This window comes from Rhizomucor pusillus (assembly GCF_041956525.1).
Source record: "Rhizomucor pusillus strain CBS 183.67 unplaced genomic scaffold VTP01scaffold_1, whole genome shotgun sequence".
NCBI lineage: Eukaryota > Fungi > Mucoromycota > Mucoromycetes > Mucorales > Lichtheimiaceae > Rhizomucor > Rhizomucor pusillus.
In genome coordinates, this window is record NW_027192143.1 from 1717045 (window position 1) to 1740966 (window position 23922).

Consider the following 23922-nt stretch of genomic DNA (forward strand, 5'->3'; position numbering starts at 1 on the left):
ATTTTCGTTGGCTTTTTGATCGTTTTGTCTGCGTCTACTGCTTTTTGGGTCTTTTTCTACCTGCGTGTCATAAGCTTTGTTGGAAAAGAAGATGATTCACGGAAAAAGTTAGTCTGGTGGCGCCTGAAGCTTTATTTTTTCATGCAGATAAAGAGTGAAACAACCATCTTCTTCGGTATTTCCCGCCTTCTCTGCTTGGAATAAGAACCTGTTGTTATTATGCTTGGACATATGTACCTTTAAAATGAAAACAATATAGACATAGATGTATGAGCCACATCTGATCAGCACACAGAGGTGGCATGTTGGCTCGTGAAGGGCATACGACCGTCAAATAAGGTTAATGGTACTTAGAAAGAGTTGAGAAGTTACATTTAATATAGTTGTACGTACCTCTTGATGGACATTTAGGAACAAAGTCGCTGACAGTGTCCCTAGTTTGCCTTTTGTTTTCATCCCGGAACACCAGATTTAATTAATGAATAGCTTGCGTCAGAGATATCATCGTTTGCTTTGACTAGTCGACTTGCATACGCGGCTTTCTTCTTGCCCTGGAAAGCTTGGCCATGGACACGATCAATGCAAAGGAAATAAGTTTCTCTTCATTCTAACGTACTTTTTTCATATCTATGTTCATAACTTACAATTGTTTACAAGCTCCAACATTGTACCAAAGGTAGCCACAAACAGTCATTCGCTTATGGAGATATCTAAGCGGCTTCACCTTTAACAATATTTCATAAAGGCATCCTCATGAGACAATACCGCTAGCTGCTCTGATATATGAATATTCTATGACTATAGTCGAAAGAATAATAAATATCGCTATACCGGTAACATTTGGTTGATGTCCCAGCATATACAGCTCTATCATAAATCGATACATACAGTATATGCATAAATACCCTGGACGTTGATGGTAAAACATTGTTGCAAAATTGCACAGAACTGAATGCAGTGCGAAGCTAAAGGGTGATTTCTATTTGATAATCGTAGTGGTCAACATCTTAAATTGAGCCAATGGCCTCTCCTAGAAGCGTTTTCTAAAAGGCTCCAAATGCATTTCTAAGCGCAAAGCTGGGGACGCCATTTTATGTCTATTTTTTACAGTAATTCTAAAATGGGCTGCTATTGGCGCAAAATCAGTAAGAGCACAGCGCAAAACAATGTCTCCACTAGTGCAATTATTAGGAGAAATCCTGTAGCTTTTGCGGCGGCAGTTGAAAAAAATTCCGCAACAAAAAAGGAAGTCACTTTATCCTTTGTTATTTACTCCAGAGGTGGTCCAAACACGATTTTCAAACAAAATTAACGATGGAAGTATACATAGTAGACTTGGCATGAACATGCATGTCGCATAAAGCGGCAATAGGGATAGACGTTCCCCGCATGAGAAGCTGTCGCCGACAGTCTGTAGCGTCACGTTGCAGCTCCGCCGTATGAATTTGTCGTATGCATTCATTATGCTTTATATTTGGTTGAAACTTTGCTGTCTACAGAATTCCCAGCTTGTGAACATTCAGCAAGAGTCCAGCGTCAGTATGACAAGTTTCGGTCGAAATCACTTCAAGAAAATTAGGTCTATGCTTAAACCTTGCAAAATATCAGGACATATTAACAATGGCTGATGCGCATTTACTGCATTCTATAGCCTTCAGGCGGGCTGCCACTGAGATCTAGTCCTTAAGTCGAAATCCACCAATCCAGCAAGACGTGTATTGCAAAGAATAATTGAACCTGAAACATGATTTTCGGAGCACACCGCTCCTATTTTGTCTTGCAGCTTTAGATTACTGAAAACGCTTTACGAACGTATACATCTACAGATATGTGCATTATCTGTGCTTTACAATATATAAAAATGTAGCTTCCAGTTAAAATGATTGCTGGAAATATAAGCGGCGGTACGCTTCGTAGGTTTATGAGAGCAGAAAAGCCGCCATTGGGAAACAGTCACGAATTTCCACAGAGCAAAAATGCTGCATTGATCCTTTTTAGGGCAGACTCGCTTTTCCGCAAAATGGCTTCGTTGCAGGAGCAGTTGAAGAAAATCGGCACGGCCGATTTGCGGAACACAACAGAGGCTTCTCGTAAGCACAAGGCCTCTATCCTCTTCACTTCCCGTGAAGCAGCAGACTATGATCTCGAGACGATTTTTGCGCTTGGTCACAATGGTATCGCCGAACTGATCACGATCGACAAAAGCTTTGCTCCTTTCGAAAAGACATTGTTCTCCGAAAGCATGAAGTCTGTCGACCGTGTGCTACAGGTGTGTTTTGCGTATACATCGATTTTGTGTAGCTGAACTAATTGTCTCGATATTCGCAGACTGCCGAGGAAAACGCAAAACTTGACAAGAGTATCGAAGCGTTTTTGCGACGATTGTCCCCGTATTTCACCATCAAACCCGCAGCAAAAGCCCTTGAATGGCTTATTCGGCGTTTCAAGATCCATGAATTTAACATCGAGCCTTTGCTGGCAAGCGCTTTGCCGTATCATGATACGAAAACGTTCGTGAAGGTGGTCTCTTTGTTACGGATAGAGTAAGTCGAGACGAACTTTTATATGCCTGGTTTCGTAATTGAACGTATTTGGCAGAGATGGCTCGCCTTGGGTATTTCTACGTCCTGTCAAGGAAAGCGGCATTCCACTTGAACGTTCGCTGTTGGTGAAGCGTATGCAGAAGGATCGATTCTTTATGGACTTTGTTTGCAACACTGTCACGTCATCGCCAGCGCACTTTTCGACGTTGTACTCCTTCTTCACTGCGGCTTTAATGGAATATGTGACTAGTAGTCCTAGACTTACCGATGATATGACTACGGCTCTGATCCCGCATATTCTCTCGAGTCTGGCTGCTACTGATATTTCTGATCTGCAAATTGCAGCATATGCAATTCTTTCGCAGATTGCTTCGAGAGTAGCGCTTAATCGACGAGCTTTGCGGGCTATTACTGATGCTATGATGGAAGGCTGCACGGAAAAAGTGTCCTTCTTTTGCTTGCTTACCATCGTCCACATTGCCCAGTCTCAACAGAATCTTGAACGTTTCGGCAAATCAACGACGAAGCGAATTTTGAAGGCACCCAATTTTGAGAATCATGTCAGCAAGATCGCAAGCAAGTTCGCCACTGATCGCTTCATGTCATTTATTATCCCGAAACTTTGCACCGTCATCACATCGTCCAAGGAAAAAGCAGAGTTTATCAACTCTTTTGTCGTTCAAGGTCTACTGTCGAGCGTAAACATCCAATTGCTTTGCAAGTGCCTCATTGATGGATACATGGAATTGGCAACGCAGGAGGATTCTAGCAAGAAATCCAAGGCTAAATACATTGAGACAGCTCGTCCTATACTCTTTAACATGTCGCAATGCTACGTCAATGAGCTTGACGTTGTATTGCGAGATTATTTGCAGGCGCTAGAAAACGAAAAGGGTTCACGCTTGCAGATTCTTTACGACTTTGCATCCGCCGCTTTGCAAGGAACGAGACATGAAATCATACGTGAAGCCAACACCACGCTCTTCCTGTGTCTCAACAGTCCTTCGGCGTCACTTCGTCTTTTGGCCATCAAACAGCTCGTTAGCTCCATGGACAAGGCTCAAACAACAGAGCAGGTATGTATAATCAAGCTATCTGATTTGGTAACTATTGCTAATATTTGTAAATATCGATAGACCGAGGAAGTAATCGAAAATGCCTTACGAAACTGCTTGTTGGACTTCGATGGGTTGCTGCTTTACAGTGTGCGCGATGTACCTGAAAAGTTATTCAAGTTTGTACCTATCGACCGCATGAAGAACGCATTTTCAGCTTTGTTCAAGGATAAGTCCGCTTACCGTAAGAAAGAAGCCGTGGATGTTATCAAGTTCTTGGTGAACAACCTTGTCGCCAAGTATCCGGAGGAAGAACCATTTGTGGCTCAGTTCTTTGCTACATACATCTTGTTTGCCCAATCCAAGCACGTTAAGCAGGTGGTTGACAGCGCTAATATCAGTGCCAATCTTTCCGTGCTGTCAGCTATCCTAAAGGACGCAAAATCGGCCAGCAAGTCCTCAAAGGAAGGAAAGAGAGACGATGAACTTGCTCTTGGATTTATCGAACGCCATGCTTCATCGCTCAAGACTCCCGCCGGTGATGCTTTGCTCCAATTTTGGCTTAACTCCATCAAGACGGATAACGTTGTTGACAAGACAAGCGCTCTATTGATCTTTACACGTGCTGTTGCTTCCATGGATGCAAATGTTTTGTATCGCGCTGGCTGGATTTTAATGCAAAACTGCATGTCATCCATGTCTGCAAAGGACCATGAGGACTTTTACCAGGTTGAATTCAAGGAATTTGTGAATGAAAAGGATGGAAAAACCAAGACTGGATTCCTCGCCGACTTGCGCAAGGATCAAGAAATCCGACCAGCGATTGTCATAAACCTTACACAGAACCTGATCATCACATTGTCGCATAACTTGAAACCTTTGCAGAAACCATTAGTATGGAACGCATCTCAGGACTCTGATATCATCGAAGCATACAAAAACACATTCCGTACTCTTTTCAAAATCCTTATCGGTGGCACGTCTATCAAGCTTTTCAACGGCACCATCCAGACTCTCATGTCGGCACATTTGGGACGTGATATACTTGGCTTTTTTGTTTCCTGGTGGGCAACTGAAGGTATGTATTGTTCAGGGCTATGATAATATGAATATCGCTAACACTTTCTTATTTACAAATACTAGGAGAGGCGCCTATCGTGCGAGCTCGGACTTTGCAACTTTCTTCAGCATACATCTCAGAGCAAGCACACCAGGCCAACTACACTCTCGATTTCCAACACGTTATTCCAGCGCTGTTATGCTCTCTAAATGAACAAAACATTGTTGTTCGCTCGCAGGCCGTGGCCTGTTTGCGCAGCTTGGCCAAGTCGTATCCAGACAAGCCTAGCAGTAAAATGACTATCCTCGATGCAGCAACCGTCTACTCAAACGACAAGTTAGACATTGCCAACGTCAAACCCACCGACTCTGCCACCTTCACCAGCTTCCTTTTCGCTAGAGAACAAGAGATCCTGGAAGATTACGAATATGTTTTGCGCCTTTTGAAACAATTCAAGGATGGCAGCAAGCAAACTGGTCTGAGAGTGCTGGATTTGATGATCCATCACGTCCAGTCTTCTTCTATTCTCGATGTTCGTCTGGGCTTGTTATTCTTACTAGAAGTCATTGACGATGGTCGTAAGCTTCAGGGTCTTGTTCCTCTTTTGGAAACATCCCTTAAAGGTACATTTGGTGGCAAGACTCCACGAATTCTTGGTTTGCTTGCGCGCTGCTATTTGCCTACCAATGCATCGTTGCTGGGATCCAAGGGAGACAAGACTCTCACTTTATTCATTCGATTGCTATCTGCAAAGGACGATCTTACCGGTATAGACGATGGCAAAGAATGGCGTATCTCTACCCGAAAGTTGGCGCTGGCGCAGATATCAGCCGACTTGTTTAAGAATGCCAACAAGAATGCTCAAAAGCTTATCTTCAACGCATTAATGGATATTGCTACCAACGGCCAGCAATCAGACTCGATCACTGCCAAGCGAATACTCAGCGAAATTGATGTCCCTGTCGAATTCTTTGAAGAAATGCTGGCTCGGTTTATCAAGCTCATCATCGGTTCCAGCAAGCAGGAAGAAGCTCAGATCCACAGAGCGAAGAGAAGTCGCAAAGCAAAGTAAGGATGTAATTTCTATCATGTATCATGGCGTATGTTAACTTTGTGATTACTTCTAGCGATCAAGAAGAGAATGCTGCCAACGCGGTCGATTTCTACGAACTTACAACTTTGTTGGAAATTATCGACTCTACCGAAATTCCTGGCGACGATAAACTTGTCAAGCCATTGTTTGAACTCTTGGCAGCCTTGCTGAACGCCGAAACTCTCGATGCTACCATGTCTTTGGAATACATCAACCAGCTCGTGATGTCGACACTTAGCACAATCCTGCAAGCCGCTGAGGAGCAAAAGAAGCATGTGGAGGAATCGATCCTTCGAGTGGATACTATTGTGCAATGCATCCGTACAACTGCAAATCCTCAAACACACAACCAAGCTCTGTTGCTCATGGCTACTATCGCGTCTATTTATCCGGAGAGTGTACTACACAACATTATGGCTGTCTTTACGTTTATGGGTGCCAATGTACTTCGCCAAGACGATTCTTACAGTTTCCAGGTCATTCGACAGACTTTAGAAAAAATCCTTCCACCTCTTGTATCCTCCAGCCGTCATGCTAACGGAACCCGATTGGCAGTCGCTTTGCAAGTTAAGCCCGTTATCAAGGTGTTTGTCGACGCTCTGTTCCATATCCCCAAGCATCGCCGCTTGCCTCTCTTCACTGTTCTCGTCCGTATTCTAGGAGAAGATGAATTCCTTTATGCTATCATTTCTCTGTTGTTGGAGAAACATGCTGCAGGCAACAACAAGGGTGAAGAATCGGATACTTTGACAGAATTCTGCCAAGCCATTAGCCATCAGTTCAGCCCTGAGACTCAAATGAAGTCCGTTGTGTCGCTTCTGAATACGATCCTTGTCTTACCGAACGATAAGGTTGACGATGATTCAACGATGGATGAAGATACTCTATTCAACGTCAACGAGCATCCAGCCAAGGAGCTTCGCCGCTATAAATTGGCTGTGCTCAAATACATCGACTCGCTGCTCGTATCCAGAGGCTTCCTTAACAAGATTATGGAGTTTATCACGGCTGATGAAACATATGAGCAGCATATCCAACCGCTCTACATGGAGTCAGTCGAATACCTGCTCAAGATCCTATCTGAATTCAACACTTTCAGATTGAAGTATGCTGAATCGGAAGGTGCCAAAGCGGGTATCATCAAGTTCTGGCGCGGAATGCATAACATGGTCTATGATGCCTTGGAGAAGGTGAACAGCCTGCTGCCCATTCAAGCATTTGTGCAGGTTATCTCGCACTTGTTGCAACATCAAGATACTGCGTTGCGACGCAAGGCCCTCACGCTTTTCAACGAGCGCGTGTCTGCTTTGAGAGATGAACTTTCTGAAGACGAGGAGTTGGCTTTGGTCAACACTATTACTGACTTCATCACTCTTATTGAAAGAGAAAGCACTGCCATTGACCAAGAGGAAGGTGCCATTAACAAGCAATGTGCTTTGCTCTGCATCACATCTTTGGCAAGCATCTCGGGCAATATCCATCCTCAGCAATTTGTTGATGCTGTTCCAACTATCATTGGTACGCACTGCTTGCAGTCATCAAGTATCCAACTCAAAGTCTCTAGTCTTGCATGTTTGTCCATCATCTGGTACGTGCTTTCTAAAGCAGTGCTATTGATACTATCAGTACTAATGACTATAATGATAACTGCAGCCAAGAAGTTGGTCCTCGCGTCGTACCGCACTTGCCAAAGTTCATGCCCCTGTTTGTTGGCATTTTGTCGGAAACTGTCAAGAACGCAGAACCATCTGCTATCCTTTTGGCTGGTGTTATTGGAGCCATCGGTACAACTGTGGATGTATTGCCGCACTTTTTGAGCCCCTACTCGTATGGTCTTCTGAATGGTTTGCTTAGTCCCGCAGTCCAGGATTTGGACGAGACTAGCGATGATGAATTTTCTATCATCAAATCCAAAGCTGAGGAAGTCCTGGCCAATATGGCACAAAAGATACCGCCTCGAGTGTTCCTTGGACCGGTTTTAAAATATTATTCTACAGCTGTACAAAATGGCGAACAGGTAAACCAATTTCTATTCGCAGGTATCTACATTAGTTAGTTTCGCTAACCTTCCTACTTTACAAGTCTCTCTCAGCGCTTTTGCTTGTAGTCTCCAAGATTATTAGCAGCATGTCTCGTGAAACCATGACATCACATTACAAACAAATCTTCAAATTCTTTTTGGAAGCCTTCGACCTGCGTCGTCTTGAGAAACAGCGCTTGGGAGATGAAGCCATCGAGACTCTAGAGTCAAATGTCATTGACGTATTCCTCAATCTGGTCATGAAGCTTAACGAAACACTGTTCAAGCCCCTATTTCTCAAGATCGTTGATTGGGCGACCATGGAACTCGGTGAAAACGATGACGGTGCCAAGAGCCGCATTCTCTTCCTTTACCGCCTGGTGGATGCTTTGTTGGAGAAGCTCAAGTCTATCTTTGCACCGTACTATGGATATTTGGTTGAGGATGTCATTGAACGTCTGCAGCGTTACGTGTCTGGAGACTTGGAGCCGGATACTTTGTGGAACTATATCTTGACATCCCTTCGCAAAGCATTCTTGTACGACAGTGATAATTTGTGGAACGCACGGAACTTTGAAAAGGTTTTGGATCCAGTCATCAACCAGCTTCAAGTATTTGGCAGCAACGAGTCTCCGGACGATTACCTAGTACGCATGTCCACATACGTTGCACCATGCGTTGGTCAAATGGCCGTCACTGTCTCGAATGATACTCTCTGGAAACCTATGAACCAGAAGGTACTCTTGAAGACTCGCGAAGATGTTCCTGAAATTCGACTCGCTGCACTCAAGTGTCTTGAAGAATTCTACACTCGTCTCGGTGAAGAATGGTTGTTATTCTTGGCCGAGAGCATTTCGTTCCTTGCAGAACTTATGGAGGGTAAGCCGTTGATTTTGTCCTTATGCTATTTCGTGCCGTACTCAATATTTTTGCGTCTGTTATTATAGATGACGACCCGCGTGTTGAGAAACTCGTACAGCAAGTCAACTCACAGATCGAACTTCATTTGGGTGAATCTTTGGATAAATTCTTCAACTAGAAAGGCATCACATACATTTCATCTTTTGTACTGATATATTTGCATCCATGTTGATTAAAAGAAACGTGTTAATATGATGTTCGGTTGCGATTTTATCGGATTAATGTAGCTGAAACTCTCTAAATGAAAGGAATAGAAATAAGTAGCAGTCGAGACTTGAATGCTCTCGATATCCTTCCCCAGGGCCCGGGAACAAGCATTTTTTTCAAGCGCCTACTTAACAGTCGGTCCACTATACCGATCAAGTTGTATCGAGTCTGGTGCTTCTTTCAGAGATGGACGGCTTCCATGACCCAAGCTTCAATGCAGCGTGGACCCGAGGCACTCTAACGGACGAGCAGCTTGCTCTGCTGACTCCTGATCAGCTAGAAAAGTAACCAGATTCTTACAAGGTCTTTCTTAATATGCCCTGCAGTGACTGATCCGATTCGGTTCTTGCTTTTAGGTACAAGCTCCACCAGCAATATCTAACAGAGCACAAAGGTCAGAGCAGCATTGCACGATCATCAGATATAGAGACTAATCTTGTAGAACAGGACATGAGTCCCGGCATGAACTTATGGCGATTATTCTATTGTTCGCTTTATTCGCTTCTCAATTTTTAATCCTGCACTGGAAAAAGAAGCACTACTCTTCATATCAAATCGTCAGTCTTGGTGGACTGTATGCGTTTCCTATACTTTTTGCTCTTCATGAGGGCTGGTATAGATTTATATCAGTTTGGACCATCTTTTCTGCATTAAATGGATTCGGTAAGACCTTTTGCATCAAAACCGATGCTAGAGGATTTCGCTAAATAACTGGCAATGTGTTTAGTAATTTACAAAGCATCTCGGAAACCTCTGGAACCCATGACACCTAGAATGGTGTACAAATGGTACACTGTTGTATACAACGTATCTTTTGTTATTGGCATCATTGGATATATCATTATAATGATCGTATTTTTCGGCTTGGCATCTTTATTTTCGGCCGAACCCAATCTCATGCAAGCTGGAGTTCTCATGTTAAGCTATGGCCTTTATTTCGGGTAACGCATGTCTAAACTGAAAAGTCGCGTTTTCGTTACTAATTTGAGTTTGTCGAAGCGTCCTTGGTCGAGACTTTGTGGAGATTTGCTCCGATCGGATGGCAGCTACGATCGGTTATTACTCGAAAGAAGGTTTGCCTCAAAAGCATCTCAACGACAATATCTGCGCTGTTTGCGGTCTGCCTACCGGCAGAGAAGTTGGATCGCTAGTTGAACCGCAGCAAAATATGTTCAAGGACGATCCTGTCCATCAGCTAGCATGCAAACACGTTTTCCATGAAAAATGCATCCGTGGCTGGTGTTTGATTGGCAAAAAGGATATTTGTCCTTATTGGTATGTGAACGATGCTGCTCCCGTGCTGTTCATACAAGCTCTAATCGTTTGACATTAGTAAGGAGAAGGTGGATTTAAAACAATTCAAGAAGAACCCGTAAGGATTTATTAAATGAAAGATTATGTGTTCATTTCGCTGATCCGATTTAAAACTATAGGTGGGATACGCAGCAACAATTATATTTGAATATTCTCGATGCAGTGAGATATCTAGTTGTGTGGCAACCAGTAAGTCAGGCTACTCCACCGCTTTTCAACAATTGTACTAATATGTGTGGGGTTGGAAAGTTGATCTTCGGTTTTGTACAGCTTTCATATTATATACTCGGTTTAGATTAATGCATATTCCAAAATATAGTCATACTGAATCCCTCACTGTTCTATATAGAATTTCGTACAATGGCATGCAACATGATTGAGAGCAAAGCTTAAGTTAGCAATAAGCAGTTGTTCCAATTGAGGCAAAATGCAGGTGCTAACCTCCTCAACCCCGCGGAACTCTGGAGTTTTGTTGGCTGGCTGGCGTGCGCGGAACGAATCTTGTCGTCTTCTTTTTGCTATGATTATTTAGAGGATAAGGAATCGTCCGCGGAAAAGTCAAAAAGGCTACCGACGATACAGCTCTCTGGTTGAAGCTTTCTGGTAACCATTGATTGATTTCTCTTTGGAGTTTCTGGAATGCTTTAGCTGAGACTGTGGATTGTGGTATACGCTCATCTCTACATTCCGCGTCGATGGTGATTGTCAAAATTCCAAAACGCTTGATATGAGCAAAAATGAAAGACCCTTGTGCTTTGTGTGGATACGCAGCATTAAGCGTTTATTTTGTGGGCAAATGCTTGGGGAATGGGACGCACTGATAATAGGTATTGATGATCTTTCTAGAATTCGTCAGATACAATTACCTATTGGTTTATTAATGTCAATTGATGCGGCCATGTTTAAAGGTATTGAATACCGATAGATGCCAATCCCAGCACCTGCTACGGTTCTATCCTGTAAATAAAAGTTCTATAACTGCGTGAAGAAGCCTTTGTCTATATTCGCCGAGAGATGCCAAACTTGGCACCTGTAGATGTATGTTTTGCTTCCTTGCATGAGAAAAGTATACTACGATTTCAGTTTGCAAACTCTTACATAAACCCCCTTACATATCCATCTCTGGTGACCACCGCTTTTGGCGCCCATCACAAGCGACTTCCAAACTTTCCATTGCACACTTTGACTGTCTGCCGCCATCCACACGTTCTCATTTCGGCATCGGCATCTTTTTCCTCCGTAATGGCGTGATGATCGACCAATGAGATGCAAATTCCCGTATTTAATCTTTACAGCAGAGGGATTCTCAGAGTTTGGTACCTTTTTCCTTGTCAAGAAGCAATGGCAACCAACATTACCTGGCACGAAGGCGCTGTCTCCCAGAGCGAACGTCAAACTCTTTTGGGCCAAAAGGTATAAATCGCACATACACCATTGCCTTGTTTCCAAGCGTCAACCTAAACGGCGGCGGTAGGGTTTCACTATTTGGTTCACTGGTTTGTCTGCGTCGGGCAAGTCGACCTTGGCGACTGCTCTCGAACAGACGCTCTTGCATTCTGGCATATCTGCTTACCGTCTCGATGGTGACAATATTCGTTTCGGTCTGAACAAGAACCTCGGCTTCGGTCCCGAAGATCGCACGGAAAATATTCGCAGAATCTCTGAGGTTCGGTTTATGACACCCTGACTTGTTAAGGATGGTATAATTGACAGTTATTATACGCTAGGTTGCCAAACTGTTCTCGGACGCTGCCGTCATTGCTATCACTTCTTTCATCAGTCCTTACCGCGAAGACCGTAACTCTGCTCGTGCTCTCCACGAAGCTGCTGGTATTCCATTCATTGAGGTAACTACAAGCATATAGTGGACAGAATTTCAGGAAACGTGTTCCAACGCCGTGCGATTGTTAGGTCTTCGCTGATGCTCCCTTGGAAGTTGTCGAGCAGCGTGACCCGAAGGGTCTATACAAGAAAGCCAAGGCTGGTGAAATCAAGGAATTCACTGGCATTTCCGCTCCTTACGAAGCACCCGAAAAGCCTGATATCCACATCAAGACTCACGAAGTCTCGGTCGAGGATGGCGTGAGAATCGTTTTGGATTATCTCGTCCAACACAACCTTGTTGACGCAGAAAAGCTCAAGAAGTCCAACTAGAACTTGAAAAGAGAGCAAAAAGGACTTGCAGATAGATAATGTGTCATAGAAACATGTACATAGACAAATACTATTTTCAAAGGGTATCTTCCTTTCCATTTTCTACCGAATTTTACGAGAGAGTATGTCTATGCATCGTCTTGCGTGTCGTCTTCTTCTACTGCAAAGATCTCGTCGTCCATGTCCAATGCGTCATCCAGATCGAAGAGCAGGATTATAAGAGCAAGTGCGGGTAAAATGACCTTTGGCTGCAAAACTTGTCTGCTAAACTGTAAAATGACTTCGCCATACAGTGTTGGACTGGAAACTGGTTGCTGGAGAGGCAGTGGAATAAGAAAGTCCAAAGGAAATCTGAACCCTCGCATGTTTGCAGCTTTTAAGAAAAGAGAGAAACAAGACACGACGGGATGCGAAACACGCATGAAATGCAATTTTTATTCCTTTTAAGCCCTAAGTGCTCGTCTATCCTCCTTCGTCTGTGCCTTGAAACCAGTCTTAATCGCAGATACTGATCGGGTAGAGCCACATGATTCACACTGCACAAAGTAAAGACGGTTGTCCTTTGTCAAAATCGTATCAGGGCACTTGCAAGTTTTGCAGGTAACATATTCGACTATATCAACAACAGTCAGTGAAAAAAGAAGCTACTCACTCAAGATAAGCTACACATATAAACTAACCGATATAACGACGAAGCACATTTTCAATCTGCTTCTGTTGGAATCTACCCTTGATGACGAGACGTTGGGCACCGTCTACAGAGCCATTGGTACCCAATTCAGCGAACAAGAATTGAATGACGTGCTCTGGCTGTCGGTGCAATCTTTACAACAGACGTCAGTATACATATGGAACAATACATATGTAAAAAATTAGTTTTATCATACCTCTTGCAAATATCAGCAACGTTGGCGAAGATGGTCTTCTTGTTGCCTTCACGGTGGATAGAGGGTGGTACAATGGTGTATCGTTTCTTTTCACCGGCAAGCTCAGGGTTGTTTTGTCGCAAGATCTTAAAGACACGACTGAGGAGCTCTTCATAGTTGTAATCTCTGTCGCTCTTGAGCCAGGCTTCTTCGTCGCCCTTAGCTGCACTTTCTTCGCTCTTTTCCTCGCCATTTTCTCCCTCTTGCTCGGCGAGTTCTGCTTCAAATTCTGCCATGTTTTTCTTTTTCTTTTTCTTTTTCTTCATAGCACCGAAATCTAATTCTTCGTCGTCACCTTCAGCAGGAGCTGCTTCTTCGCTAGGTTCCTGAGTAAGCGACAAACCCCAAGTTAGCATTCATACAAAATAAATATAATCGAAAGTATCACACATACTTCAGTGCTCTTGCTCTTTTTCTTCTTTTTCTTTTTTAGTTCAGCGAACATTGCGTCAGGATCTTCTTCTGCGGCTTCATTGTCACCTGCCAGACGGAAACAAACAAATCAATTGGAATTCCATTACGCTCTAAAGCTAATAATTCTCGTGAAATAATACCTTGTCCTTCAGCTTCTGTTTCCTTTTTATCGCTGACGTCTTCTGCTGCATCGAAATCAACTTTCTTCTTGGATTTTTTCTTCTTCTTCAATTTGGAAAAATCGGGCTGCTGCAGTGTTAATTATACAAGTGTGTATGACCAAAACTCTAAAACAAACCTCTTCTTCCTCGATTTGACTAACAGTAGCTTCGTTCTCTTTGTCTGACATGATTAGAAATGTGTCAAGTAAAGGAGAGCGTTCAAGAGAACTGAAGCGGCAAAATTTGACTTCGCGAATTTGAGAGTCACTCGGACTTGAAAATCACCAGTGCTGGAGGATGGGAAGTTGGGATTCTGCGCCTCTTCGCATTAATTGTACTTCTACAATGTTGGCATCCATGTGGAAGTGCACTTTAGCTACATGTACTATCCAGAGAGACCACTCGTACGAGCTCAAAATATCTTATATAACACTGGGAATTTCATTTATGCTACTATCTAGCAAAGATCTCGAGGTCTACAATCGAAATTTGGTATACTTGCTGTTTTCAGTCCAAGGTTCGATCCAAAATGGCTTTATTTTCAAAGAAAGCTTTAAGGCATTCATGGGCGGATCTTCACACGGACGTAAGGGACTTCCACATCTTCGCCTTCCTTGTCGTTGGCGCAAATTTCGACTATAACAGCCTTTACATGAGGAGGAATTGGTTTCTTAGAGATGGTTTCCAGAAGCTTTGACAACCTATAGTTAACTGTCAGTATATGTATTCCAATCCAGGATCAATATGATACATGATTACATACTTCATGTTAAGTCGTTCTTCGGCCTTCTTCTTGGGCATGAAGAAGGAGTAGAGCATGGAAACACCAGAAGATACCATAGTAACTTCAAGATCATGCTCTTTTTGGAAGTAATCAATGAATTCTTGCATGGTAACATCGCCTTCAATGTCGAAACGATCCCACAGACTGAATTCATGACCATTGTATTCGAGCTTTGGAGCACCGATAGGTTCAGAGAAACCAAAGAATGGTAATGCAAGGTTCACAAAGCCGTTCTTGTAGTCTTCGAGCTTGTTCTTTCCATCTACAATCTATATGGCCCGTTAGCATCTATTCTCCCACATTGCAATTAAATGCTATACCTTGTAAAGCTCAAGGCAGACCAATCCAGTAACAAGAGAGGTAGTGGTTGCGATAGCTGGAATGATCTTGCCAGCGATAAACTTTGTCTTGTGACGATCAGCAGGAGTGATACTATAGTTAATAGCACGCAAGTTGGATGCAGCAGTGATGAAATCGATGTGGAAATTGCTATCATCGTCTTTCTCGAATTCAGCAGGTGTCAAACGGAAACCAGCAAGGCTTGAGGGTTCTGGAAGGTTCTTGATGACTTCATCCAAAGAATCTATTAAAGCAGTTAATACACAGGAACAGATAATTGCACATTAGAAAAATGCATTTACCATTTCCGCTATCCTGGTCAACAGTTTCATTCTCTTGTACTTGAATCTTGACACCCTCCTTAGGCTTGAATTCGGGTACAATGACGTTCTCAAGCTCACGGCGGAAGTAATCGCGATCAGTTTCACCTTTCAAACCATAGTTGAAAGCATGCAGATTGGCAGCATAGACAATAAAGTCCATGTGGATAGGCTACAAACGGGTTTAGCATGAGCGTTTTTTCCTTAATGTATCATACGTACATCATTAGAATCGAATTGGATGGGCTCTGGAGCACGCTTGGGACCAGACCAGAACAATTGGCCAGAGGAGGTAACCTATGACTCTTATAAGTAAACCCTTTTTAATATAGGAGAACTCATGACATACAGAATCCTTGGGGAAGTTGAAGAGAAGCTGTCGAATGTTGTTGCTGTACAGCTCTTCGAATTTGAGTCTGGCCCACGCAACGCATTGGGAGAAGGACATTGGTCGCTCGGACACAAGGTAGTTATATACAGTCTCCAAAGTTTCCTTTTGGTTTCCACCTTGCTTCAAGGTAGCCTCCACAAAGTTGGGCTGAGTCAAGTACATATTGACATTGTCGGCGGGCTGCTTGAAGAAACCTTCAAACAGGTCTCGTGCCCATTGGATGGTATGTTCGATGGCGTTAGGGAAGTTCTTCAATGTACAGATAGGAATAGCCTTTTCTGGAGGATCTTGGGAGGATGAATAGGATTCGGTAAGGTAGGGGATGACAACCTGAAGAGAAAATACATTAGTATACGTATGGCGCCGCATATTTTCTGACATTGACGCACCTGCGTGTTACCCTTGGTACCCAATGTGCCGGATTCAAGAAGAGGCTTTCTATAATAGACACATCGTCTATCAACATATTTTCCTGGTGACCAAATTTTGTAAGTGATAATAAATGGGCAATTGTCAGAAAATCCATTTACATACTGGCCTCAACGTTATCCAAAGCATTCGTGACGCCAGAAAGTGATTCGAAGAAGTCATCATTGTAGATATCTATAAAAAGGTACCATCAATATGAGCATTTAGCTTTTCAAATCGTCAAAACTCACGTTCAGTGTCTGGGCCGACTCGTTCTTGATGGACTGAGATTTTGCCTTGTAACTCAGGGTTCATTTGAGTAACAGCTTTAGCTGCCGTCTCAGATTTCAATTGCTAGTTTTGGTATTCAACCGCGACGTTAATGGTCATATAAACAAATGACAACTTCAGCATGATACGTACACCGACATCAGCAGGTCTAAACAAGAACTGTCGATTAAGGTTGCTCTTTTCAATAGTATCCATATCGGTGATGATCAAGGAACCCTCTGGACCAACACCAAGACCCATCATAGCCCAATTCTTGAGCATTTCACATCCAATAGCTCCAGCACCGACAAGGAATTCTTTGGTGTTTGCGATCTTCTCTTGGAATTTACGACCAAAGACTGCAATTTGTCCGTCGTATCGAGATCCAACCTAGATGTATGCAGAATATATTTCAATAAATCGGTCAACACTGTAGTGTAGTAAACTTACAGGTGCACAGAGTTCCTCAGAAAGCTCAACGCTGGAAGGCATAGCCTCAAGTGCATCCATGTACATAAACTGATGGATAGGATTAAACTTGCCACTGACGGCCTACATGCAATATTCAGCTTAACATGCATCGAGGCATAGGTTAATTCACAGCATACCTTCAATACTTCCTGAGCAGCCAGACCACCATAGACAGCGACCATAGGAGAAATTTCTCCAGAAGATTGATAAGCCAATTCCTTAATCAGCTTCTCATCCAATTCTGGTTTTTCCTCTACAGTATCAAGCAATGCCTTAGTTGCAGCTAGAACTTCTTCAGCATCTTTCTCGTTGCGAGGTTTGGGGTATCGTCCATTCTTCTCAACAAACTGGCCAAGAGCTTGGAAACCCAAGTGCAGTTGCATAGGACGATCAAATTTCGCAAAGTCAGAAATCAAAAACTCTGGGGCTTTCAAAGCTTCCTTGTATGATTTCTATATAATAACAGTTAGAATAATTACTAATCGAAATCTAGGAATCAACTTACAAAGTCCACATATTTAGGAGGCTTGATTTGAGTGAAGATGCCTCCAGACTTGTATTCAGGCAAGCTGGATGTATCTCCAATACTGAACGTGTAAGGGCCTAGGTAGGAAATTGATGTTACGCGTTGCTCTAATTCTTTTTGTATGTGTCAAAAATATACCTAGAACCTTGACCTTCCTTGGTGCGGACCCGTTCAACTCTTCCATTCCTTTGATTTCTGAGAAAGTGACATAGTCGCCATCTTCAAGACCGTGTCGTGTTTCATCCAAGCAAGTAACAACACCTTCTTTATCCTATACCAGCAATTTAGAAATTGGTTCGTGCACGAGTAGAAATTATTGGATCATACATTGGTGATGGCGGCAATCATTCCAGTCAATGGCTCTTCACCAGTAGCATCGAGAACTTCGAATTTGGATCCGAAATCGTTGAAGATACGACTGGAAGGGTCATGATTAGTAATCCCCTACGTAGCCGATGAAGAATTATACACACCCGAAGAGACCACGGACTTCAGTCGAGATGAAGTGGATGTTGTTGTTGCGGCAGATTTCGGATATTTCGAGTTGCTTGCTGAATGGTAATTCTGTAATGACAACAACTTTGAAACGCTTCAAAACGCTTTCTGTGAGATCCTCCTCCAGCACATGGACAGGAACATATTGGTTGAGTTCTGCTAGACGAGGTTGTGAAACTTTAGCTCGTTCCTTTCCAACGTCCTCAGGTCGCAAATAGAACTGTCGCCGTATTTAATCGTATCAGCTGTGTACACTTTCTGATGCACAGCCCCGAAGAAAAGCTCACCTGAGCTGAGAGGTCAGAAATGGCTGCGGGCGTCGGGTCGTACAGCGTAACGCTCTTAACGCCTGCAAGGATGACGTTCTTGGCTGCAAACTCCAACCGTTAGAGAAACAGGCGATAATAATTTGGTTCTAGTGGATATAGCGTACCGATTTCGACGCCGAGACCATTGAGACCGACGACGAGAACATGGGCAACACTCATCTTTTTCATTGCCTCATGTCCCAAAACGTAACTGTGCAAGGTGTGCGTGAGATCCCAAGCGTAAATTAACACGGTAAGAATCTTACAGTTGACGGGAGTACAGTCCCTCGTCAATGGTGTTATCGGCGTCAACTTGCATCTTTGACATTACAGAAAGACAAAGATCTTCGTGGCAAAGCGCGCGGGTGATTGCCATGACGCAAGTGAAACTCAGTTCCAAAAGAGTTTCCAAAAGGGGTTATGGACTCGGATCCGTCTTTCATCGAAGAAAATGCTCTTTTTCTCTCTTTATATAAGAAGACTTGATACAATGGCGATGATGATAAGGTTTATTATGCAGAGACTTATGCAAATGAGCGGTTAGAATAGATAGTATCAGAGAGGGAGGGCATCCGTGAGCTTCTTGAGTTTGTTTCTGTGGAAATTCTGTCTGTAAACATAGAGCAAAATGAAGCTTAAGAACGCAAAACCAGATATGGTGCCTATGATCCATACGATCAACGGTGGATTATCTAGGTCGATGTTCCAGTTATCCGGTAACTTGGTATCGGACATCGTCTTGATATTATCATTGGTAGGTAATAGTTGTAAGTCCGGTGTACTTGGTGACCATTCCGGTGCGTATGGAGGACCGTCCATCGCATAGTCCCATTTTCCTGGTGACATACACGTCTTATCGACTATAAACCTATCATCTCGCGGTGTAGGATCAGGTGAGCTTTTTGCGCCGCTACGTCTTGCTTGCCACCATGGTAACATTCCGCGGCATACGGAGCACCAGCTGCTTCGCTTGTTATGGAATTCTGGGTCACTCCAATTACTAATAAACGAAGCTTCTAAACGATCACGAGCAGATACGTCCAGCGCATCCCTTCGAAACGATAGGTGCTCCAGATAGGCCGTGTCATTGTTGTCCAGGTAGTCAATATATCTCGCCAGATCGCGAGGGTCAGGATACGAGTCCATACGGATAACAGACCCCTTTGTCGGAATAAACCCGTCGTAAGATGCAGGTCCATCGACGATAGGCACCGCAGATGCAAGAAAGGTATCATAGAGCTTTTCAGTGACTGAGGAATTATTGAAATATCACGTGAGTCGCACTTCAACCAGATCATTTTTGAATGCATGTCAACACACCGTAGTCATCACAATTCGCATTCTCAATAGCCAAATAGAATTTGTATTCCCTCATAAGCTGCTCGCGGGATTTACCATCGGGGAACTTTTTGTTATTCAGGCATGACCCGTAACTGTCGACCTTGATGTACTTCATTAATTCCTCGACGTAATATTGCCGTCCACTGGATGCATCGCAATTTCTCGCAATCCACAAAATGGGTGCGCTTCCGGTTTTGCTAGCCATGAAGTCACCCGGCAGTGGTCTGTTCGCTATGTCCATGATAGCCGGTGAGTAGTACGAGAACAAAAAGTTGCTCTTGAGATGATACGAAGCCAAATAATCAAATACTTTCATCTTTTCAGCGTCCATACGAAATAGTGCAGTGAGAGGAGACTCTTGTGTCTCGAGGATCCATGGCTGGTTCTCGACCCCTAATTTTAGTGTCCAAATAAGACCGGCTGTGTTAACTATATCATGCTAGTCTCGCATTTACGGCCTGGCACTTCGTTGGGGAAATAGTCCGCTGCGTGAAACACAACTGCGGTGGCGCTCTGCACATTTTCTCTGGATGGTGATATAACACACCAAGGTGATTCTCTGGTAGCGAGTTCAGGAACATCCTTGTACTCGGACGGGATAGGACAGTCGCGGCCAATCTCGAGATCGTTTCCTAGGCAACGTTGTGAGAAAGGCTCTCTCCGAAAGCTAGCTCACCATAGTTACCATCGAACATAAATCCATTGAACCATCGGGTCCAAAAGACTATGCGCACTGGTGGCCCATTGGATTCCATCGCCACTCAAAGGAGCAACCTTGAGGGGCATGCAGCCGGAGCATTAATTTGTGTCTTGGCAACGCTAAGTTCCTTGATATCGCTGATAAGTACAGTCCAGCAAATCCATCAAGGCATGACCTCTCGCAATTGAAAGCAAACAGCGATATCTTTATGCACATAGCAAGCAAGGATAAGTATTACATTTTCGAAAATATAGACCTCTTCTATCCAAAGCTGTACCTCGTTCGTGCACGGTCCTTTCGGTATTTGCGTGCATCGGTGGATCTTTCTGCGCATTATAAGTTTCGAAGAGGCATCTAACTAAAATTCATGATGCTGTTTACCAGGTTACTGAACGTTACATCACTGCAGACTCTGAAAAGTATACTAAAGCAGATATTTAAGAGACATCGGACCACCTCTAGCGCGATCTTTTTCAAGGTTTCCGTTGTAGGCATACTTACGTCAAAACAGTTATTGAAACAGGATCGACGCAGTTTGAAGTGGGGAACGACGTTGAGATCGAGCCCATCCGGCAAGGAACTGTATGAGGGACGGGACGCGTATTCTTCAATGGCCGTTGCAAACATCACAGAGACATCTGTCAAATAGTGAAGCTCTGTGGTGCAGGCAATGACCGAGTCGAAGTCGGTGTGGAGCAGAAAGCCCCCAAAATGGTTCATAGAGAAGATGTCAATCTAGGATTGATATTGCTGAGGGCATTACCCTCCAAAGTGCCCGATATAGTTATCGTTTTAGGCAACTCACATGAGTGAGAAATGAGAGAGTCGGACAATAACGAAAGACATACTACTTAGAAAGAATTGTTCGTCCATTAATGATCCATGCGCATGCAGCATACTCTGATATTACAAGAGTCCTCGTTAAACCTTTAGTAACGATTAGAATTCAAAAGTATGTCCATGCATTGTACCAGTGTTATAAGCCTGTGTAATGATACAGACGAACGAAACTGAACGAAATAGGGACCTGGAATTAAAGATGCGAATTTGAATGATGTTTATGTAACTAGAGATACATCGAACACTGGCATTGCTTACAACGCCGCGAGATTGTAAAGTGCTTAGGACAAGAATAGATATAGCAGATGTAGCGTGTATGCGGAATTTTTCTAGATAGCCAAAGAGGCTACAAACAGAACGACAGCGAGTGCAAGTGGTGAGAAAGAGACGTGAGGAGCATCGGAGGTTGAGTTGCTGTCACTATTCGTCGTCTGCTTCAGGTCACATTGGAGTACTGAGCTGTTTGAGTAAGTTACATTGTTGAGCTCCGCCGCAATTTGCAACGTTTGTCCCTTGTTGTAGAAGTCCACAATTAGGAAATTTGGGTTTCTGCCGAACGTTTGCTTGCACGTGTTGGCCTGTTTCAGAAGAGAAGAGTCGGAATTGGTGACATCTGCAGAGGCCTCTTGTGGTATCTGGATGGGTGGGTTGCCGAAAGGCAAGGTACCATATAAGAAATGGTTCATGCCGTACATCATCGCAGAAGGGTCGCTGGGGTCCTGCGGGCGGTCGATAGTGCACGAGAATGAAGATTCATTGTTGTTGTCGTACGGGGTTTCGAATACATAGTCGAATTCGGACATCAACCTACAAAATGGGAGTTGCAGAGTCAGGTACAGACGAAAATAGACTACACCAATTTGTGTAATTACCAAGGCACGTTCTTCTGGTCAGCGTTGACGTCCAAAAAATTGATAACGCGTTTGCCAGAAGCAATGATTTCCTGAAGAGTGGGCCACGTCGTGTTGTAGGGTGACTGAACGTAGGAGTAATTGACGAGACCACTTTGAGTGTAAGGGTCGACAAAGTCGGAGGCATGGAAGTCGTAATTGGGGTTATTCCAGAAGATAGTCAGGATATCGTTAGGATTGTCCTTTACCCAGCTGGTAATTGCAGACAGGGTGTTCACTGCCGGACCGGCGTCCAAAATGCTGCAAGATGTGTGACATAAATGGATTGTATTGTCACTGCTGGAAGAGTTTGTCTTTAGGGCTGAAAGCTTCAGGCCTCTGACACCGTCCGCAAGCTGTGCACTGATATCGCACATTTGCGTAGAGGCTGGATTTTCGGTGTAAGCGTAAGAGTTGTGAGTCAGGACATATGTAAGCTCGCTGTATCGTTTGCTACAAAACTCGGCATGACCGTTGCACTGTTGCTGCGCAGCGACAAATGATAGAGCAGTTCCAAAGAATGCTCCTGCAATAAGAGTTTTAAGCATCGTATTTGCGCTCAGAGAGTTGAAGAAAACAACAGAAAGAGGTACGTAAATCGTTGTTTCTGAATGGGGTCTAATTTAGCGGCTTTTGCTGGGATCTAGGGTATAAATATAGAAAGCATTTGACGCTTTTGGAAGCAACATGAAAACAAGGACCGGAGTCTGCTGTCTTGGCAATCTGCGGCTCGATTTTCTCGTCTAGGATGGCGAATCTATTTTACTGGAAACAAGTTTATTTTTACAAGGTACATGGAAATACCCTTCTGTGAACTTGGATGCTACAGGTTTCTTCTAATGATCTGCGCCTCTTACTTTCTATTCACCTCGCTCACCCATCCTGGACTAATTTGGGCTGCCAAGTTGCATTCAACTGTCCTGACGTGCATTATCACGAACAACGAGATCCCGGTCACTCAAGCGCCCAACCTGCCATAACCCGAAAGCTGCTTCCTGCGTCTTTTGAGGAGATGGATAGGAAATCGTGTAGTGAACCTGCCTTGACTCCTGCAAACTACCGAGAGGGATGAGATAGTCGACCTCCCGGCTCTTACGGAGTCTTGCGAAGGCAATGCTTCAGGAATCAATGGAAGAATTCCAGGCATCCAGCTTCAGTTGCGCAACGGGCATTGCTAGGAATTCGAGGACAGCGTAATCAGCGGCACGACGCAGCAGCAGAGCAAGAGGAAGATGCTTCTTGATAGCTGGTGTCTCTGCTGAATCCAGTTCTGTGATTGCAGAAGCGACACAGAAACCTCGATCCTGCATCATATTTCCCATGCATCGATCAAGGGCCGCAGGAAACTCTTTGACTCGGAATTGATGCGGTTCTTCCATCTATTGCGTATGAAATGCTTCATCTCAGTCGATGACACCTTAGGTCTATTCCATATGAAATCTTCAACTTCAAAGAAGGAATTCATTAATGAAAATTTGTGCCTGAGGATCGACTTAATGACCAACGCTACAAGCTTCAACCGGTCATAACAAAGAAGACCTATAACTTTGTCAGCAAGAAGCTTGAACGAAGGATTTAAAATCATTGGGTGTGAGAAAGCCATCCCCGAACGAAACTTGGAAACAAGATGTTAGAATTCTTGCAAAGTGTCGTAGCCAAAATGTTCTCAGCCAATCGGCGTAACCTTTTCCACCTTCGGCTATTGTCTTAAAAAGGGACTTCGTCACCCTTTACCTTTTGGAATGTCCAACCGTTCAACTGTTGGACTTACCATTTATATTGGACAGTCCATGACACAAGGCTCGGCCTAGTTTCCCTTTTCATAATAGACCTCTTTATTTCTAACAATTGTAAAAGATATAAATACTGAATGAAAATATAGAATAAAGGACGGAGAATCACTTTGCCTTCAACCTCTTACTTATCACTACGTCATTGCTATTGGCAAAGGTCTATCCGCCAAACTTAAGC

The 23922-nt window shown here is 43.7% G+C and overlaps 10 protein-coding genes across 10 annotated transcripts; 3 read left to right on the forward strand and 7 right to left on the reverse strand.

Annotated features, from left to right (window-relative positions):
* Nucleotides 1–2020: 2020 nt before the first annotated feature.
* On the forward strand, nt 2021–8810 carry VTP01DRAFT_743 (uncharacterized protein; the record flags this gene model as incomplete). Its single annotated transcript, XM_069386441.1, has 9 exons — nt 2021–2269; nt 2329–2543; nt 2599–3619; nt 3680–4676; nt 4742–5726; nt 5786–7339; nt 7405–7768; nt 7834–8650; nt 8719–8810. 9 exons carry the CDS (start codon nt 2021–2023, stop codon nt 8808–8810), a joined length of 6294 nt encoding a protein of 2097 aa, XP_069245163.1.
* Nucleotides 8811–9085: 275 nt separating this feature from the next.
* Nucleotides 9086–10513, forward strand: VTP01DRAFT_744 (uncharacterized protein; the record flags this gene model as incomplete). The annotated part of the gene is made up of 8 exons (XM_069386452.1): nt 9086–9183; nt 9256–9293; nt 9347–9562; nt 9627–9840; nt 9899–10174; nt 10233–10271; nt 10333–10402; nt 10463–10513. The coding sequence occupies 8 exons, from the start codon at nt 9086–9088 to the stop codon at nt 10511–10513; spliced, it is 1002 nt and encodes a 333-aa protein (XP_069245164.1).
* Nucleotides 10514–11554: 1041 nt separating this feature from the next.
* On the forward strand, nt 11555–12367 carry VTP01DRAFT_745 (uncharacterized protein; the record flags this gene model as incomplete). The annotated part of the gene is made up of 4 exons (XM_069386463.1): nt 11555–11626; nt 11688–11879; nt 11941–12060; nt 12125–12367. 4 exons carry the CDS (start codon nt 11555–11557, stop codon nt 12365–12367), a joined length of 627 nt encoding a protein of 208 aa, XP_069245165.1.
* A 128-nt stretch (nt 12368–12495) lies between these two features.
* VTP01DRAFT_746 (uncharacterized protein) lies at nt 12496–12732 on the reverse strand (the record flags this gene model as incomplete). The annotated part of the gene is made up of 1 exon (XM_069386474.1): nt 12496–12732. The coding sequence occupies one exon, from the start codon at nt 12730–12732 to the stop codon at nt 12496–12498; it is 237 nt and encodes a 78-aa protein (XP_069245166.1).
* Nucleotides 12733–12810: 78 nt separating this feature from the next.
* Nucleotides 12811–14056, reverse strand: VTP01DRAFT_747 (uncharacterized protein; the record flags this gene model as incomplete). The annotated part of the gene is made up of 6 exons (XM_069386485.1): nt 12811–12980; nt 13048–13190; nt 13255–13619; nt 13688–13773; nt 13848–13953; nt 14006–14056. 6 exons carry the CDS (start codon nt 14054–14056, stop codon nt 12811–12813), a joined length of 921 nt encoding a protein of 306 aa, XP_069245167.1.
* A 374-nt stretch (nt 14057–14430) lies between these two features.
* Nucleotides 14431–18556, reverse strand: VTP01DRAFT_748 (uncharacterized protein; the record flags this gene model as incomplete). Its single annotated transcript, XM_069386496.1, has 19 exons — nt 14431–14569; nt 14632–14921; nt 14973–15235; nt 15294–15483; nt 15534–15608; nt 15661–16032; nt 16092–16174; nt 16237–16305; nt 16362–16464; nt 16534–16770; nt 16831–16932; nt 16989–17303; nt 17357–17454; nt 17516–17648; nt 17705–17795; nt 17851–18092; nt 18160–18242; nt 18306–18391; nt 18447–18556. 19 exons carry the CDS (start codon nt 18554–18556, stop codon nt 14431–14433), a joined length of 3081 nt encoding a protein of 1026 aa, XP_069245168.1.
* A 179-nt stretch (nt 18557–18735) lies between these two features.
* Nucleotides 18736–20276, reverse strand: VTP01DRAFT_749 (uncharacterized protein; the record flags this gene model as incomplete). The annotated part of the gene is made up of 4 exons (XM_069386507.1): nt 18736–19430; nt 19501–19914; nt 19977–20153; nt 20207–20276. The coding sequence occupies 4 exons, from the start codon at nt 20274–20276 to the stop codon at nt 18736–18738; spliced, it is 1356 nt and encodes a 451-aa protein (XP_069245169.1).
* Nucleotides 20277–20579: 303 nt separating this feature from the next.
* Nucleotides 20580–20941, reverse strand: VTP01DRAFT_750 (uncharacterized protein; the record flags this gene model as incomplete). Its single annotated transcript, XM_069386519.1, has 2 exons — nt 20580–20594; nt 20723–20941. The coding sequence occupies 2 exons, from the start codon at nt 20939–20941 to the stop codon at nt 20580–20582; spliced, it is 234 nt and encodes a 77-aa protein (XP_069245170.1).
* Nucleotides 20942–21390: 449 nt separating this feature from the next.
* VTP01DRAFT_751 (uncharacterized protein) lies at nt 21391–22499 on the reverse strand (the record flags this gene model as incomplete). Its single annotated transcript, XM_069386530.1, has 2 exons — nt 21391–21868; nt 21934–22499. The coding sequence occupies 2 exons, from the start codon at nt 22497–22499 to the stop codon at nt 21391–21393; spliced, it is 1044 nt and encodes a 347-aa protein (XP_069245171.1).
* Nucleotides 22500–23069: 570 nt separating this feature from the next.
* On the reverse strand, nt 23070–23330 carry VTP01DRAFT_752 (uncharacterized protein; the record flags this gene model as incomplete). Its single annotated transcript, XM_069386541.1, has 1 exon — nt 23070–23330. One exon carries the CDS (start codon nt 23328–23330, stop codon nt 23070–23072), a length of 261 nt encoding a protein of 86 aa, XP_069245172.1.
* Nucleotides 23331–23922: the final 592 nt, after the last annotated feature.